The 19,725-nt window shown below is 42.9% G+C and overlaps 1 protein-coding gene across 3 annotated transcripts in view; it reads left to right on the top strand.

Annotated features, from left to right (window-relative positions):
• Positions 1–5,904: 5,904 nt before the first annotated feature.
• Positions 5,905–19,725, top strand: part of prkg2l (protein kinase cGMP-dependent 2, like) — a 48,048-nt gene continuing 34,227 nt past the window's right edge. For 2 of the 3 annotated variants that reach the window (XM_043679218.2, XM_043679219.2), the window contains exons 1-7: positions 5,905–6,003; positions 11,023–11,530; positions 13,721–13,887; positions 15,192–15,305; positions 16,260–16,365; positions 17,074–17,137; positions 18,756–18,833. In XM_043679218.2, coding sequence (XP_043535153.2) covers positions 11,061–11,530; positions 13,721–13,887; positions 15,192–15,305; positions 16,260–16,365; positions 17,074–17,137; positions 18,756–18,833 — 999 coding nt within the window. In that variant the 5' untranslated portion in view covers positions 5,905–6,003; positions 11,023–11,060. Of the gene's footprint in view, positions 6,004–10,462; positions 10,591–11,022; positions 11,531–13,720; positions 13,888–15,191; positions 15,306–16,259; positions 16,366–17,073; positions 17,138–18,755; positions 18,834–19,725 lie in introns of those variants that run through there. The other variant, XM_087982517.1, reaches the window with a different exon arrangement.

The raw sequence follows: 19,725 nt of genomic DNA, 5'->3' as shown, positions 1-19,725 counted from the left end.
AATGAGGAAAATTCAAATATAATACAAAGCTAGAGTTAACAGTGAGCACCCCACCCCCACCCCTACCAACACCTGGGTATATTTGGTAATGTTAATACCATATATAAACATATAACTATAAAATTACCACTTCAACAAATAATAATTAAATATGATAATACAAAATAACGAAGGGAAAAACAACCCCGCTCCTAAAGACAGAGGTAAAATCGAATAAGGTAACCACCTCCCCCCACCAACATTAACCAAATCCCCCAGCTTATATATACATATATATATATACATACACATACATATATATATATATATACATACATACACACACACACATATACATACATCCCTCATATATACATAAAATAATAACAGAAAACAACTCCAAGGGGGGGTGGAGAAAATCAAATCCCTCTCCCCACCCCCCATAATAATATTAAGCAATAAGGTAAGAAAAAAAAAGGGAGGGGATATAAACCAAAACGGGGGGGGGGGAAGGCAGACCAACATCCATTATGTCCTACAGTTTATCTAAGAGAGTCCAAGAATTCCTTAGCCTTTTCTGGTGATCCAAAGTTATATACAGATCCTTCATGGTTAAAGCGTAACATTGCTGGGTAGCGTAAGGAGTACTGAACATTTAAGTCCCTTAAACGCTTCTTCGCCTCGTCGAATGCCTTCCTCTTTCGAACCAGAGCCGGGGAAAAGTCCTGAAATAGCATGATCTTGGATCCTTTGTAGATCATAGCTTGGGGGTCTTTTCCGAGATTTCTAGAGGCTTCTAGGAGTATCTGCCTCTCCCTGTAGCTCTGCAGCCGGAACAGGACCGGGCGTGGGCGCTGGTTCGAGCCAGGCCCGCGTATTGCTACCCGGTAGGCCCATTCCACCCTTACCTGGCCTGATCCAGCTTGCAGATTTAAAAGTTGTGGCAGCCACTGCTCCAGGAATGCTGTAAGCTGGCCTTCCTCTTCCTGTTCGGGAAGGCCCAGCAAACGAATATTTTTTCGACGACCTCGATTATCGAGGTCGTCAATATGATTTTCCAAGGTCCGGACTCACTGCTCGAGAGTCCGGACCTGATCCACGGCCGATTGAGCGGTTGTCTCCGAGGTCGCGGCCTTTAACTCCGCCCCTCCGACTCGGCGTTGAATTTCTTCAATTTCACGGTCGTGCTTCTGCAGCGCGGCCGAGAGCGACTCCCAACGATTCCTGGATTCGACGATAAAGGCATCGATCTTCGAGTCAAGCTTGGAAAGCATTTCTGCAAGACTTGCTACTGTTGGTAAGTCCCCCGGGGCGGCTGTGGACGCCTCTGCTGCAGCTGGAGAGTGTGGGGGAGGGGTTCCTGCTTGCTGAGAGCTGCGGGCTCCCTTCCCTTTAGTCATTTTAACTTAGGATTAAGTTGCTTAAATGTAATATTACACAACTAATTGAGTTACTAAACTATTATAAATGATTTATAAATGATTTGGTGAGCTTGGTAGGGGGTAGGTGACCCACTGTGCCCAAGTCTTGGGAGGAGCACTATAGACTCGGTCTTACTGGGTCGCCGCCATCTTGGATCCCCAGGAACTTTAATCTTACGACTTCATCAAAAGGTTTAGTCTCTTGAGAGACAGGCTTTGTTGCCATCTGTTGTAATTACCCTCATGGCAAACCTTTCATGTAACAAATGAAACCTGGATATATACTTCAAACAGACATCAAGTATTTTCTAAATTTTGAGTAATGAGGGATTACAGGGAAATAAAGAAACTTGGGGTCCACGTACTTGAATCTTTTAAATTACTTTGTGGATACACAAAATAATCAAAAAGGCTAATGGAATGTTCTTCTTTGTCTCAAGAGGATTGGAATACTTTGGGCTGTGCATATAATTTCCCCTCCAATCTGGAATGCTGTGTTGGGCTTTCAGCATTAACCTTCTGAGAGGATGTGTTCACCTTGATTGGGATGTAGCATAATTTGCAGATGTTAAAAGCATTTGATAGGCTAGATAAATAGAGACAATTTCCTGTGGGGGAATTGAGGGAGCATCATTTAAGGAATCAAGCCAGTCCACTCAATATCAAGATTAAGAAGGAATCTTTGACAAAGGGATTAATGGAAGTTTGGAACTTGCTCCACTGAAATGCTGTGGGTGCCCATATTTGAGTTTTCATTGGATTTTTTTCTTCAGTAGGGTTACCTTGGAGCTCATGTGTGTACATGGAATCGAAGAGCAGACCAGTCATGAGTTAATTCCATAGGGGTGGAGGGGGGCAGGCCCAAGTGGGCTGACTGGCCTCCACCAATTCCTGTGTGATTCGTTTTCATTTTACAGGGGATCCCCAGTTTACAAATGTATGACGTTATGTTTATACTTATGAACGTCCTCCCATGCAGGGCCGTAATTTTAATGATCCAACCTAGGAACATTTCCTCCACGTATGAAAGATGATTTTATACTGTCCTGCATTATGTTCTGATGTGCGTCAAATTAACTAGTGAATGGACTCAAGAACAAACTATTCACAATCCAGGCATTTCCTGTACAGAGCTTCCTGGCTTTTTGCCTGTAACCAACACAGAGAATGCTGGAGAAACTCAGCAGGTCCAGCAGCACCTATGGAGAGAGAAACAGAGTTAATGTTTCAAATTGTTATGAGACTTCTCCATTATGTGGGTTTACTTCTCCACAAATGTTGCCAGAACCACTCAGTTTCTCCAGCAATCTGTGTTTATTTCAGATTTCCAGCATCTGTAGTAATTTGCCTTGGTTCACTATGGTCTGAATGTGGTTTGAAAGAGAATTTAAGTTGGTCACCAATAATTGAATCATTGTTGGACCATAAGATAACATTTACTTAGAGTTGGCTTAAGGTAGATATTAAAACATCAAACTGAGTCTTTTTTTTTAAATTGTGGTTATGCAGATTAAAAATATCTCTGTTTAAAGTCAAGCTATTAGTACCATACCATGACAAACAATAATTGTTTGCCAAATACATAATAATTGAATGCTTTGAACCCAATTCAAATAAAACCAAAATAAGACTCCTGTTTATTGAGAATAAACTTTAAAGTGAAAAACTGTTTTCTCAGTGTTGGATAGATAAGACTACCATCTTCAGCTCATGTAAAATGTTCAGAATGCAAATACTTACCATTTTAATGAGTGTATTTTACAAATAACCTGCATGGTATACGATTCAATGAATTTTAAAACTTTTCACAGGATATATTTTGATTGTTTTGCACATGATATAAAATCACTGACTAGATTTTTACTGAAATTGTAACTCTCAGTCATTGGATTGGAACATTGTTGCTGCCCTCTGGAGGAGCACATAGGTAGCAAACATGTATTTCCCAGTATTGGAGTGAGTTCATTCCCAACAGGCTAGGAAGCAGGGACTGAAGTAATCCATTTGATTCCTGGGGACTGCTGTCCCATTCAATAAAATCTTGGCAGGTTTTCTACCTCAATCCTACTTTCATGCCCTATGGTCATATTCTCTTCATTCCCAGAGTGACCAGAAAGTTAAAAATCACACACCAGATTATAGTCCAACAGGTTTATTTGGAAGCACTAGCTTTCGGAGCGCTGCTCCTTCATCAGGTGGTTGTGGAGTATAAGATCGTAGGACACAGAATTTATAGCAAATGTTTACAGTGTGATGTAACTGAAATTATATATTGAAAAAGACCTGGATTGTTTGTTAAGTCTCTCATCTTTTAGAATGGGCGTATTGGTTTCAGTTCTTTCATATGTCAATTCCAGAACTTTCTTAAAGTTACATTCTCAAGTGAACTTTCACAATAGGTGCCATGTCAGCCCAGATAATGCATTGAAGGTGAGGTGCACTATGTGAGGCTGTCTGTGCCCCAATGTTCAGACTGATTCTAATCTAAAAAAAGGGATTTAAGAATCTTACATGGATTCATGCAGTTTTTGAGCAAAATAAAATGTAATTCTGCAAGTCCAAATTCACTCCACAAACTTGTGTGTGCGTGTGTATGTGTGGGGAGGGTATGGGTGTCTGTGTGAGAGAGTGTGAGTGTGTGTGTGTGAGTGTGAAGGGATTTAAGTCAGTGAGAGGGTGCATGAGTGTGGAAGTGTATAAGAGAGAGCTTGTGTATGAGAGAGGGTCTCCGTGAGTGTATGGGTCTGAAGGAGTATGCGTGTATCTGTCTATCTGAGAGTGTGTGTGTCTCTGTGTGTGTGTAGTGCAGTGGGGGTCACCCGTAGTGTGACATGAACCCGAGTTTGGTACCCATGGGGATAGCCTCAACCAGGACCTTGGGTTCATGTCACACTACAGGTGACCCACCCCCACACACACACATACACACACATACACATATAGACATATAGCTCAGATAGCTGCTGGAAGGGAGCCAGGGTGAGAAGGTTAGTTTTGAAATTGGGCAAGCTAAGAGATGAGGCTTCCCCTCGCTCTTACTCTGTTGGAAGGGCTTTTAATGTCCAAGCAAATTACTGGAGGCTACATAGAGGCACAACACAGAAACTGGCCATTCGGCCCAATCACTTCATGCTGCAGTTCATTGTCCATATGAGCAAGGATGATCTCACTCAGTTTCCACATCCCTTTATCCCCACCCAGAAACATCACATACTTAAACATTCAGTTGGCCTTTGGCTCTTATGCCCATCATTCGCATCCGAGCTCTCTGTTTTGCTACATTTCCCAGTTTTATATCAGCTGAAGGTTTGGATGTTCCATCCCTGGGGAACTGGACTGTATTCCACACAATGAGCCTCAGTCTATGCATCATCTTGCTGTAAATAATAACTGATGCTACATTAACAGCCCCTGGCTTGTAGGGAGAAGCTGCTTCTAGATTAGAGTGGTGCTGGAAAAGCACAGCAGGTCAGACAGCATCCGAGGAGCAGGAATATCGACCTTCCTGCAAAAGCCCTTCATCAGGAATAGAGGCAGGGTGCCTGCAGAGTGGAGAGATAAGTGAGAGGGGGGTGGGGGCGGGGAGAAAGTAGCCACCACCCTGTGGCCCAACATTTCAACTCCCTCTCCCACTCTGCCGAGGACATGCAGGTCCTGGGCCTCCTCCACTGCCACTCACTCACCACCCGACACCTGGAGGAAAAACGCCTCACCTTCCGCCTCGGAACACTCCAACCAATGTGGATTTCACCAGTTTCCTCATTTCCCCTTCCCCCGCCTCACCCCAGCTCCCAACCTTCCAGCTCAGCAACGCCCTCATGACCTGTCCTACCTGCCTATCTTCCTTTCCACCTATCCACTCCACCCTCCTCTCTGACCTATCACCTTCATCCCCACCCCATTCACCCATTGTACTCTTTGCTACCCTCCCCCACCCTCCTATCTGACCTATCACCTCCATCCCCACCCCCACACCTCTATGCTACTTTCTCCCCACCCTCACTCCCCTCTCATTTACCTCTCCACCCTGCAGGCACTCTGCCACTATTCCTGATGAAGGGCTTTTGCCTGAAACGTCGATTTTCCTGCTCCTTGGATGCTGCCTGACCTGCTGTGCTTTTGCAGCATCACTCTAACCTAGACTCTGGTTTCCAGAATCTGCAGTCATTGTTTTTACCTGGAGAAGCTGCTTCTCCATTGGCACTGAATGGCCAGCTCTCACCAAATTGTCCTACTATGCGCTTCCTCAGAGCCTGGCCTTTTGCAGAGTATGAGGGCTGGGTTTGCAATGCAAGGATTGCCTGAGGATGTGGGAGATGTAGTTTGAGGAATTGTATTATTACTCTGCACACAGACAGACATTGCCCGTGTCCGCAAGGGGGGTGCTGGCAGCGCTGTCCAATTCCTCCTGCAGCCTCCGGGCTGGCGTTACCAAATGAACAGCCGCTTTAAGGGATGGTCATCTCCAAAAGGCGGAAAGCAGCCAGCATCAGCCTCAGTCAGTATCCAGTGTCAGACTGCTCCGTTTCAGGGCTGGCTGGGTTTGGTTATGTGTCCAGTGTATCGACTGCTACAGAACAGCCTCCATTTCCAGAGGAACGAGGTAGGGCTGAATTCATGTTTAATCGAGAACGGACTTCACGACAATCTGACGAGGGAGCGTCAGGATTCTGCAATTCTCCTTGAAGCGTTTTAAACATCGCAGTTTGTTGGCGAGGGTTGTCTCGATTTCACGGATTCTCCTGGGATCCTATTCTGAGCTCCTGCCTCTTATGATCATTTGCCCTCTCTGGTTTAATGCTGTCCCTCTCCTCTACTCCCTTTCAACTTTCTCCCTGTCCCACTTGGGGATGAGTTTCCAAAGTAAGACCGAGGTTTGGATTTTTTTTATTGTAAATTTAGTCATTTCTGTCCAAGTAAACTGGGTCTGGGGCTGAGCTCTCCTGAAATTTCTTTCTGAATCCCAAAGAGCTCTGTGAGAGACTTCGTTATTAATTTTCTGTATCTCTGGTTTTCCTCTGTGCTCCATTTCCTCTGTGACTTGTAGCATTAAACAAATAATATTTAAGCAGCATTATTCAATTCTCTAATTTATAAACAGTTCCAAAAGCCAATGACAGTTTTGTAGTAAAGGTGCCGCGCCCCCTGCAACCAAAGGGGGACAGGGAAGGAGCATTTTCTTTCACTGTGCTTATAATATACTTAGCTCAAAGTGAGGGAAGCAATTACGATTTTTATCCATCCAGTTAGTGACTGGCCATTATCCCATATCCAGACCCCTGAACTGCAGGATGCTGCAGATGTCCATATGTTGGAACAACACTGCTCAGGGACAGACTGAACCTTTATGACCATGCAGCCAAGAAAATTTGGTGTTGTCTTAACCAACTCTATCCATCCCACCCCTTTCTCCTTCTGTTCCTATACTGTCCTCTCTAATCACCCCTCCACGCCCAATATTGGTCTCAAGCTCAATGTGGTTTCTTTGTTAAGCTTCACAGTTGTGTTGTTATGTTACCACTCACTGTCAACACAGATGGTGTTGGCCAGTCATCAGAGCACAACAGAATCAATGTGGAACATTCAAGTGCTGGAGACACCCCCTCTCCCCTGTGGAAGGTTGATTTGAATTTTCACCAAGCTGCAATTTGCGGTATAGCTGTATTGGAAACTCCCTCTTTCAGCGGGAATGTTATTTTGGAGATTGTAGGAGCAAATTACTCCAGATGCTGGAATCTGTACTGAAAACAACAAATGCTGGAGATCACAGTGGGTCAGGCAGCATCCATGGAGACAGAGAGAGAGAAAGCTAACATTTTGAGTCTCGTAATGTTAGCTTGTTCTCTCTCCTTGATACTGCCTGACCTGTGACCTCCAGCATTTCTTGTTTTCATTTTGGTATTTGTAGTGAAAGTAATTTTCATCATTGCAATGTTGTGTACAGTTGATGTGTTGATTAGCTGTGGTGTGGTCTACTTTGGATTGTGGATTGGAACAATCCATCTAATGTGTGTTTCTCCTTCCCCCCTTCAGTGCATCTTCTGACTGTTTCCCCATTTTAGGTAAAACCTTCACATTAAGCTGCTTGGAGATCGTACTACACACCTCTAGAGCAGGTTGGAATTGAACCAGGCCTTTTGGTTCTGTAATACCATGCCACAAGAGCCTCATATTAAGTAACCCGCTTGTTCAAATATTTTATTAAGCAGCCCCTTAACTCCTTAAGACCACAGGAGATAGGAAGAGGAGGAGGCCATTCAGCCCCTCAAGCCTGGTCTGCCATTCAATAGCTGAGCTGACATTCCTTTTGTCCACTTTCCTGCCCTATCCCCACAGCCCTTGATTCCCCAACTGATCAAGAATCTACCTTTCTCAGGCTTAAATATTGAGTCTCAATAGCCACTTGTAGTAGCAGACATTCTAATGACCTTTGGTCTGAAACATGTCTTTCAAACCTTCCTCAAGGCTTCAAGTATTAATTTATTTCCTGCCTTGTTACTTAATTCCATATAATTTTTCATCACCCATTTCCTAAAACCCTTTCACAGACATCCCAAGAAGAAAAGGAAGTTCTTATGTCATGACTTATGGCCAAGAAAGGTGTTTCCTAACGCAGGAGAAAGGATCTTCTTCAGAATTGCCTGTGCTAATAGTGGGAAAGCTTCCCAGTCAGCCCTGCTTTGTGTGTCATTGTGACCCTCCAGGTACGGGCTAGTGACCTGTTACAGGAAAATGTCACTGTGGAAACACATGTAAAACACTCCCACTTCCAAATGCACAGCTTTATAAAAGAAAATAAATATTTGTGTATCAAGCCTATAATTTCAGCTTTGTCAACAATTTAAGCTTTCTGCTTTAGTTCATTGACCCTACTTTTAACAAACTTTATAACATCGTCCCAAAATCTCTATTCCTTTGAAAATCATACTGCTTATGCATAATTTAGCTCTTGATTTGTTTTCCTATTTATCTACATGGTGCTGTTTAAGCCCAGTAACTTGCCTCCTCTCCTGTGATGGTCTCTATTCTTGCTCAGAGTTGATCCCTGATTTGTGTCATTTGTAACATTTCTTCTGCAAGCCATTCATGTTTAGGGATAGCACATGGTCCCTGGCAGATTCTACTGACAGGTTTTCAATCAGCCATTTCCTCTGCTGCTCTGCCTTTTCATGTTCTAACATCCCATTATCGAAGCTACTTTGGTCCTTTATCTTCCCTGTCAACCTCTTGTTGGTATTTCATCACATTTTAAGAAAATTCATATCTACATTTATTGTATTTCCTTGACCATGTACCCAAGTAATTGTGCCAATAGTTATCACAATCTGATTTCTCTTAAACTTGTTTCATAAATCAGTCTTGGAGGCAAAATTCACCCTATATCTGATGCAAGGAAACCACTTACTATCTATGTAGAGATTAAATCCTGTCAGGTGGAGAGAAAATAATAAAATCTACTCCTGGTTGCCACCCTGTCAGAGTCGATAAAGTGTGGTGCTGGAAAAAGCACAACAGGTCAGGCAGCAAGATAGTCAATGTTTCAGGCATAACCCTTCATCAGATCACACTTTATCAACTCGGACTCTCCAGCATCTGCAGTCGTCACTATCTCCTAGTTGCTAAGTTGTGAGCGCTGCTCCAACATCATTGTGGATCTTTGGGGCTGGTTTAAATTCAATGTAAAATGAACAGGTTTTGACCTGTGCTGCCAAATGAATCCGGTTAAGTGGAAACGGCCTTTTGGAATGATCGACACTTTGCTTGAGCCTCGCTTATGAGTTGTGGTTTTTGTGGATGAGCCCAATGCCTGTGAAACTGTATCAGAACTCCAGTCAATGATTTCAGTAAAGGAGAGCATCAAAGTCAGGGAGGGGAAGGAAAAAGCATTGGGAGTTGCTTAAAAAAAAAAGGTGGACAGTGATAATTGGTTAGTGTGTGAACTCTGATTGGTAGAGGCGTTGCCATGGAGAATGGACCAGTTAATGATGATTTGGAGCACTGCAGCAGATCCGGGACAGAGATGTAGGCCGGGGAACATAGTGGTGTGTTGAAGTGGCAGGCAACTGGAAGCTCAGGGTCCCTTCTACAGACACAGCAAAGGTAGTCTTCCAAGCAGTCACCAATACTGTGTTTCACCGCCCCAGTATAGAGGAGACCACATTCCATGATTCCATGGAAAGGTCCTGATGGGAGGTGCTGGGAACGAAGGAGGAACGGATCTGGGTGTCCCGGAGGGAACAGTCCCAAAGGAATTCTGACAAAGGAATGGAGGGGAAGATGTGTCTGGTGACAGCATCCCACTGGAGGTGCCAGGAGTGGCAGCTTTGGATGCGGAGGCTGGTGGGATGGAATGTGAGGATCGGGAGCGAAGTGCGGGAGATGGATTGGACACAGCCAAGGGTCCTGTCATTCATAGAACCTACACCGAATGAATATACTTTGATCAGTTTCTCATTTTTTTCAAGATTACCCTTGTACAAATGTGACAGTTCACAGCCATTGAGCCCTTTTGTCCAAGGATCCAACAGTTACAGGAACGGTTTAAATAGCACCTTGTTTTAAACTCACCTGCTGATTTACCTCCAAATAAACTGTAACACTAAGAACTGGAAATATGCCAGAGGTTGTGAACTAAGTTCAGCATGTGCATAATTACATATAATTTTTGTTATCTAAACAATAAACAAGAATTTTATTGCACATTTCCTCAGTGAGGGGAAGTTGCAGTTCTAAATATTTGGCTTGGTAAAAGATGTCGAGACTTCACTTGTACAGGGTGTGGTTACTCCTATTGGTAATAAAATAATAAAACTGTAAAAATAAAACAATGTGAGGATGTTATTTAGACTGGAAACATTTAACAAACAGACCACTTTCAAGTTCCGGCCAGCTGTCTGATTTATGACATAAGGGTTGGACCTCACTTCTCAGGAAGAATAACTTGTCGGGAATCATTGTGCAGATTAGTCTCTTTGGGGAACTTTCTAAATTTCAATAATTTTCTTTTCTGGACAAGTCAGAGACCAGTTCTACTTCATAACTCAAGGGCCAGTAATAGTTCTGTTGATACTTGCTCTCTGAGTTCAGGAGGTTGTAGGTTCAAGTTTAACTCCTGAGGAAACATACTCCAGCTCAATACTCGGGTTCACCACTGAAGGAGTGCTACGCAGTTGGAGATGCTGCCATTCAGGTGAGCAATCAAACTCCCTTTCAAAGGGAATATAAAAGTTTCCATCATACAGTTCCAAAATGGAGTTCATCTAGGGATCAATATTTAACTCTTAATCAAATTATCTGGCCATTATCACATTACTGCTTGTGGGAGCTTGCTGCATTTACTGTATTATAACGGGTTAGTAACTCTGTTTGTGGGAATAATGGACTGGAATGTGTGTCCTGCTCATCCATGACGCTGTGCCCTGGGGACATTGGGCAAAGCTTTATGGAAAATACATTGCATTTAATTTTAATTGTTATGCACAGTGTTATTTTCAGATAATTAATGCAAAGCTGACGTGTTTGTTGTGAAATGGAAAATAAAAATTAAAGAGCTTTGAACAATATCCACTCAGCAACTTGTGTATTCAGTGACATTGCTATTGTGTGAATGGTTTCATTTCAGCGACTGTCTATCTAAGGGAGTGTGGAGAAGTGTTTGGGATGATTTATATCTTCACAATGGGAAACGGTTCCATTAGAGCATTGAAACCTGAAGAAGCCAACGTATCTCCCAGGCTGATGGAACCCACTCTGGAGATTGTAGAGAATCTCAGAAGGAAGATCCACAGCCTTGAGGAGGAACTGAGGAGGAAAGATGACCAACTGAAGCAAAGATCGGAGAAAATAAAGTTCCTGGAGAAAGAACTGAAAGGAAAACTTTTTCAAATCAACAAACTGCAGGATGCGATTGGCTATAACCCAGTTCCCATGGACCCCACTGTCAGCCAGCATCAGAAACTGGTCAGTGTCATTAACGAGGGGCCAAGGCGATTTGCGCAAGTGGCAACAGAGATTCACCGACGGCTCAAGGCCAAAGAGGGGGTGTCTGCGGAGCCCACTTCCCGGAATTATTACTGCCACAATGTTCAGAAGTTCTCCATTGAACAGATTCGGGTCCGGAAGGACTCCAGGTGAGCAAGCTTTGGGGAAAACATGTTCACTAAACACCCAGATCTGTGTTAGATATATACCCCTCAATTCCACCATCCCCCCATTTAAATTCCTGCTGTGTTTATGCCTAAATCCATTTTCCCCATTTATAATCTCAACCCAGTGACACTCAGTAGCCAGTTCACAAGGATCTAGCAGAAACATTCATCCCTCAACCCACATGATGAAAGTAGACTCTCAATATTTGATCCTTTGCTGCTTTGAAGAGCTCGCTGTTGGCAATTGGCTGCAGTGTTACCTGCAGGACAGGATGTGACAACACTTCAACAAGCAATTCATTGGCGGTGAAGTGCTCTGGAGTATCCAGGGTTGTGACTCTCTGTAGAATAGAAAAGGGAAAGAAGGGATTTGAATTTCTACAGTACCTGTCACAACCCCAGGACATCCACAATCATTTTCCAGCCAATGTGATATCCTACATTATGAGCATTTATTCAGTTGTGTTTGTGAATGATGAATGTTGGGTTGCTTCATTCTGGGAATGTATAACAAGAGCACCATGGGTTCATGTTGGTGACAAACTCCTTTCCCATGTCAGTACTGTTAGTAAAGAGCCTACACCTCACATTCTGTGAGGAAGAGGAGAAGGGGGAGATAGAGCAAGTGACCAGCTGACTGCCACATGTCCTCATCTGACTGGCTTCAGTTCGCTCTCTAAGCTGGGACAGTGAGTCAAGGTGCAATCGAATGAATTTCTCCAACTGAACAAAGAAATGAGTTTGAAGCTAAGTTTCAACCCAACAGAAGAATGTAGCCTGCGTGTTGTGACAAAGTGTTGAACTAGTCTTCATAGCAAAGATTAAGAGATGAAAGCATTGCTGGTTCAGTTGGTGCTGCTCTTACTATCGAGTCATGCATTTTTTATTTCAAGTTCCTCTCCAATGCTTCAGGTCAAAATCCGTGCTGTGTTCTGATCCTGGCTGATGTTACAACTGGACAATCAAACCTGATGCATCATATTTCCTTTTACTTAATGTGATGGTGATTCTCTGAAATATGGAGTAAAAGGCTACAGATTTTCATTAACAAAAACATAGAAGTTTATTACACATAAGAAATTAAAACATGCTATTGAAATATGGAACACCTTGAAAGATCTTAGTACAGACACTTAACAAAAAATCTCAGCTATTCCCCAACACCATCACTACACAGCGATTCAAATCTAGGGAAATTATCCTGTTATAACAAACTTCTAGGGCTAATTTTATTGTTTCTCTCCAGTTCTGTCCTGTCAACTGTGAAGTCATCGTATCTGAATATTCACAAGATTTTCCCAGTCTTTTAATAATCTGCAGGTTTCTAATTAACTACTCTTTATCTGGAAGTTTTACACCAAGATAACTGTGCTTTATCTGCACTGATCTATCCTCCTTTCTCAGAGAGAAACTATATTTCCCTCTGAACTGACTCAGGTCTCCTCCAAAAATGTCCTAACAGTTTTCAATATCTGGATTTTCTAAGCTAAAATCAGTACTTAATTCTTTGGAACCAAAAACAAGATAACCCCTTTGAATGTTTACACTCCCTGTCATAAACCCAACAATTTAAACAATTTTCCATTGACACATCAAGCATTTTGCAGTCACCTGCTCTCTGACACATACACACATACACACAATTAGTTCATGGTTCTGAAGGGGACACTCTGAACTTGTTTTTTTTAAAACCCTTCACAAAAATTTCCAACATACATATGCCACTAGTTTGAAATCCTAGTTCTAAAGATAATATCAATCAATGTTCAACTAGCATGCGGCTTCCATTGTAGCTGAGATTCCATTACAGTAATGGGAGATGGCTGTATTGTCAGAGATGATGTCTTCTGGAAGAGATGTTAAGTTGAGGACCCAACTGCTTGCTCTGTTGGATGTGAAAGATCACATTACCCTATTTCTAAAAAGGGCAAAGGGAACCCCTAGTATCCTGTTCTTTAACCCTTAATCAATGTCCCAAAAATAGATCATCTGGTCACTATCACGTTGCTGTTTATGGGAGCTTTCTGGGCTACCATATTTCCTACCTGATAACAGTGACTACACTTAAACAGGGCAACATTGGCTAGCTTTTGAGATGTGCAGGTCATGAAAAGTGTTACATAAGTGCAAGTCTTTCTTTTCCAATAATCAGAATGATCATGTGTTCGGCAGCTTAAAGAAACTAATCATGGATGCAATAATGTGCAATGACTTCCTGAAGAAGCTGGAGTCCCAGCAGGTGAGGGAGATTGTGGAATGTATGTACGAGAGGAGCTACCAGCAAACCGACCTCGTCATCCAGGAGGGAGAGCCAGGAAATCACCTGTATGTTCTGGCAGGTGGGTGTGAATGTGATGAGGACTCACTGAGGTGCACCCTGTCCCATGAGGGAACATGTGAGCAGGCTCTAGCAGGTATGGTAGAAATGTGGAGCACCTCCACCTGTGTTTCTTCATGAAGAGCAGCTCATGGTTCAGCAGACTGAGTAAAGGTAGTGAGGAATTCCTGATGGAAGGGGAATAAGGCTTCTCCTATTGGACAGTGCAACCTTTGTCATTCTTTACAGCCTGGTTTTAGTAACAAGTCCTAGTCCCCTCCTCCCATCCCTTCATCCCATCCTCCCATCCCCCTCCCCTTTTCCCCTTTATCCTTGAGTAAGTGTCTTGTTCACAATGTGTTAAGTGGATTGCAAAGTGAGCATTACTGTGTGCCTAAGGATTGAGTTCTTTTTGAAAACAGACTGCTTCCCACTTGTGAATGTGAAATATTTCTGTGTGGTCAGAACTAATTCATCAGCAGTGTGAGAAGTAGCAGAGAATATCAGAGAAGATTCCCAATGTGACAGATTACTGGGAGAGGTAGACAGCATGAAGATAAATTACTAGGTGGGGTCACAGTAAGGGGTGAAGTAATGAAGTCTGAATCAGACTGAGATCGAGGATTGTGAAACGAAGGAGAGGTGCAAAGAAGATGTATCAAAGTGTAGACAAGACTAGAATTATAGGTTATCAACAGTCCCTTATACATCCAATAGGAAGCTCTTTATTCAGTGTGAGGGGAGAAGTTGGAATTTGCCTGTCGAGTGCGTTGAGGTGGATAGTGCAGGTACATTTATAACCAGACCTCTTCCTGCGCTGGAAGATTATGCATCAATATATGTAAAGGCATTATATAGTGCCAGCGACCCAGGTGCAATTCTATACTCAGGCAACTGTTTGTGTGGAGTTTGCACATTCTCCCAGTGTCTGTGTGGGTCTCCTTCGGGTGCACCAGCTTCCTCCCACAGTCCAAGGATGAGCAGGTTAGGTGGACTGGTCATGGGAAATGTTGGGTTACAGGGATAGGGTGAAAAGGGTGGGTCTGGGTAGGATGCTCTTCAGAGGGTTGGTATGGACTAGATGGACTCAACAGCTTGTTTCCACGCTGTCAGGATTCTATGATCATTACTTTTTGACAAGAGTAATACACTTCAATATCGCCAGGCAGTTTCAGGTGCATCTACCCAATACTATGATAAAAGCAAATAAAGGGAATCATGGGGTTTCCACATCCACTTTCCTTTCTCAGTCCAGTGTGTTGTGATCAGTGCTGAATAAAGTCAAGGTGCTTTTGTTGTGAATAAACTTTCAATTTATTTTTTCAGATGGGATTTTGGAAGTTATGCAGAATGGCAAACTATTGGGACAGATGCAACCTGGGACAGCATTTGGGGAGCTTGCGATCCTGTACAACTGCAAGAGGACAGCTACAGTTAAAGGTAAGAACTGCTCCCCGTGAAGGTTTGTCTTTGTGTCTCCGCCCCCCCCCCCCCCCCCCCCCCCCCCCCCGCCTGCCACATCGATCTCTCTGTCTATAGGTTCACCACTGTACTGTAGTTACGTACTGAATACAGTGTGTTCTGAGTTTCTCAAATAGCCAATTGTAAATGCAGCACCAAAGACAAAGCGAATAAGGTTTTTGTGAAGCTGAGGAACTGATCTCTGCCTGAACGACGAGTGTGTGTGTGTGTGTGTTTCCTACATACCTGCATCTTTACTTAAATATCCCTCTCAATAAATAGCATTAATTCTTTGTTAATGCTACACAACAATCCAAATCTGTCACACCCTGAGTTTTCCCAGCAGTACTAGTGACTTATTTCTCAACCAAAGTTAAAATTGCAATTATTCCCTGATTGCCATCATTGAGAGGGTTCTCCCTGTTCTTGAGTAGAATGCTGACTGCATTCTGAATTAAAAATCACACAACACCAGGTTATAGTCGAACAGGTTTAATTGGAAGCACTAGCTTTCGGAGCACCGCTCCTTCATCAGGTGATTGTGTGATGAAGGAGTGGCGCTCAGAAAGCTAGTGCTTCCAATTAAACCTGTTGGACTATAACCTGGTGTTGTGTGATTTTTAACTTTGTACACCCCAGTCCAACACAGGCATCTCCAAATCATGCATTCTAAATGTTAGAGAAACACCATCTCCTGATAACAAATGCATTTAACTAAGCTCGTCTTTATGGCTGAGGATGGACTGAAGACATTTTGTCCTTTTCCCAGTTTTATCACTAAACACCACAGTCTTGAGTGAAACCCAAATGAAACCCCATGGAGAAGTGGAAGCCTAGCAGAGACACTTTGGGCCAAATGGCCTCCTTCTGTGCTGGAATAATGCTGTGTTTCTGTCAAGTGTGAGCTGGTCCAGAGCTGTGTGTTTTTTTCAGCTGTGACAGAGTCTTGGATTTGGGTCCTGGATCGTCAGGTTTTCCAGAGCATCATGATGGAAACAGCACAGGCAAGAAACAGGAAATATTTCAACTTTCTCAGCAGGTGAGGACACTGAGCCAACCAGGTTACTGAGACCATGGAAATTGATATCTGCCGAGGTTGTGGTTGGTCCCCATCATTAAACTGGTATAGATCGTGCACAGGATGCAATGGCTACCACCTTCTATACCCTGTAGGTAGCTGTAGATACTTCCAGATACCTGAACACATTGTAGATATCTATAGATGCCTGTACATAGTTGCAATTAGCTGTAGAACCTGTATATGCCTATAGATATTTGTATATACCTTTAGATACCTGTAGATGGCTATAGATGGCTGTAGATAACTGTAGATATCTTTACATACCTTCAGATATATGTAGACATCTGTTGATACCTGTATATAGCTATATATAGCTGTAGACAACTAGATGCCTGTAACCTTTTTTCCCGAAAACAGCAGAAACTTTGATTGGACTTCACTGTAACAAACTGAAGACGGAAAACTGAAGAAACCTACAAAGAGAACACTGCCTTGTTCACAAATTGGCCAAGCTTTCACAGTGTGTAATAAAAAGAGCTAAGTATCTTATTTTCCATGCGTTGTGGTCTCTGAGCAGGGAGCAGAGTTGACATTCACAGTTTGTGTTCATACGCAAGGTGAAGGAACTGCATTCTGACTGTTGTGGTGTGAGCGAGTGCAGACCCTGAGTCGTTTTCGATGAAATAGTTTTTAAAACAAACATGTTGTGCTTTCTTTCTCACCCAGTGTTTCCCTACTGAAGGATTTGCCTGAAGAGAAATTGTCCAAAATTGTAGATTGCCTGGAGGTTGTGAGTACTTTGTAAATGTCTTTTCCTAAATTAGATAATGTCACAGAATTCAATTCATTACATAACTCAAAGCCATACTTTATTAAAACTTCAATTCCCCTCCTCATGAACATCGGGTCAGTCAAGGGACACACTGATAGCAAGTCAGTGACCTGAGCTTTTAATTGACAAAATGTCTGTTTTACTCACATCCCGTGAAAGGAGAAGGATGTTATTGGAAAGATAAGAATTTCATTGTTCAGTGATCGTTTCAAACTCAGAGATATTGAACTTGATCTGAAGTCTTTGTAACTGGGTGGACAAAGTTAAAACTCACACAACACCAGATTATAGTCCAACAGATTTATTTGGAGGCAGTTGCTTTCGAAGCACTGCTTCTGAGTCAGTTCAGATGTCAGGCATTATCCTTCCTGAAATCAGCTGAGAGCTGTAGGACTTTTGTTGGGCTTTGAGTCCTGCACTTACTGCCACTTCAGAACAGGATATTTGAGTGACCAAACTGGCCAGATAACTGAAGGGATCAAAATAGTTTCAGTTTCAGTTTCAGTGTCCTGTTCAGATCATCAGTAAAACTGCATAACATCAGGGTTTCAACTGTCTGTGTGCACGTGGATCAGTGGCTGTCTTTAATGCATTAAGAACACACTCTATTTTTGATTAAAATCTTTTACATCTTGTTGCTAATATTTATTGGGGTTTCCCAGTTGCCACCAGGGCACCCAACAGGTCAAGCATAGCGTCTGATCACCACCTGTTGTTCTGCCTGTGTTTATAAAGCACTGAGAGCCACAGACACCTGTTTTGTATCCCTAAGTCTGACAAGTCATTAAATCATCATTATGTTATACCACAGTAACATCACTCACCTATAGGCAATGGCACAGTGTTACAGTAATACCTGTTTCCAATGTCAGGCCAACAGCTTGACCTGGTAATGAAATTTAAATTTGTCTTTTGTTTAACATGATAACAGGATGTAGGCATCACTGACTGGGCCAGCATTTACGGCCAATCCCTGCCTGTGTGGAGTTTTCATGTTCTCCCTGTGTCTGTGCTGGGTTTCCTCCAGGTGCTCCGGTTTCCTCCTACAGATCAACAATATGCAGGATAGGTGGATTTGCTGTGCTAAATTTCCCATTGTGTCCAGGGATGTGCAGGCTAGGTGGGTTAGCCATGAGAAATGTGGGGGTATGATAGGGGCTAGCTCTGGGCGAGATGCTCTTTGGAGGATTGATGTGGGCTGAATGGCCTCCTTCCACAACTGCCTGATGAAGGAGCAGTGCTCCAAAAGCTAGTGCTTCCAATTAAAACCTGTTGGATTATAACCTGGTGTTGCGTGATTTTTAACATCCACACTCGGTATTCTACAGAGGGAACAAAAAGCATCACATGTTGCCCCTCTGCTCTATTCATTGAGTCAGGCTTTGAAATGATGTGGAAAAGGACAACATCATTCAAAAACAATAATATAAATGAGGTCTCTGATCTGACAGTTACTTAAATTGTCAGAGGTTTATTTATCAGCCAGCAATTTATTTATCTTCATTACTTGGCAAACAATTTTTAAAACTTATTTTCAATGTCTGATCCCAGTATGCAATCTCTGCCTCTCTGATAGGATTATTATGATCAAGGAGATTATATCATACGTGAAGGAGAACAAGGCAACACCTTCTTCATCATTGCGAAAGGGAAGGTAGGGAGATCGTTTACAGTTATCAGTAATGTTTCGGAATGTAAGAATGCCGTGTACTGGTGTTGCTTGGACCATTTCCTGGTAATCCTGAACAGGTCTGACAGGTTTGTGAAGATCATTCTCTGTTTAAAGTGCTCTCTGTGCTTGGAAGTTGAAATCACACTTTGCAATATTCGTGTCAGTGTGATCCTGTGGGTAACATTCTTGTCTCACTTTGAAGATCCTGGGTTCTAAGCTCACACAGTGGGGTAGGATTGAGGGGGATTTTTGTATCCCTGAAGATGGTCGCTTTACAACCAGGGCAATGCACTCCAGTGTCCTGACCCAATATCTATCCCTCAGCTAACATCACCAGCACAGATTCTCTGGTTGTTATAGTTCACTCACTGAGTGATGAAGGTTGCTGTCAACAAGCTCCAAGGCCTGCTTGGTCTAGTGTAAGAGAAGAGACTACTTTCTAGCCTAACTGGGAACTCTCTGATAGTGGGAGAAAGTGAGGACTGCAGATGCTGGAGACCAGAGTTGAAAAATGTGGTGCTGGAAAAACACAGCAGGCCAGGCAGCATCCGAGTGAACAAGATTGGGGTGGAATTTTCCCAGGTCCAGAACAATGTGGGAAATGGTGAGTGCAATGTGAATCATATGAGAAGGCCATCAAGGACCTTCACGTCGAGACCAAAACACTCATTATCAGCCTCGTCACCAAATTGACCTTTATCACAAGGGAGCTGGAGTTTACACACAGGGAAGCTGAGTTATGATGGTACAGCGTGTTGGTGAGGCCACACCTGGAGTACTGTGTACAGTTTTGGTCTCTGTATTTATGTTTTAGAATGCACTAACATTAGAGACAGTTTTCAAAAGAGATCCATGAGATCAATTTTTGGCACAG

The sequence above is a fragment of the Chiloscyllium plagiosum genome, unplaced genomic scaffold, assembly GCF_037043375.1.
Source record: "Chiloscyllium plagiosum isolate Xiang-an unplaced genomic scaffold, Cpla_swu_hap1 HiC_scaffold_43, whole genome shotgun sequence".
NCBI classification, from domain to species: Eukaryota; Metazoa; Chordata; class Chondrichthyes; order Orectolobiformes; family Hemiscylliidae; genus Chiloscyllium; species Chiloscyllium plagiosum.
This window is presented reverse-complemented; position numbering and strand designations above follow the sequence as displayed.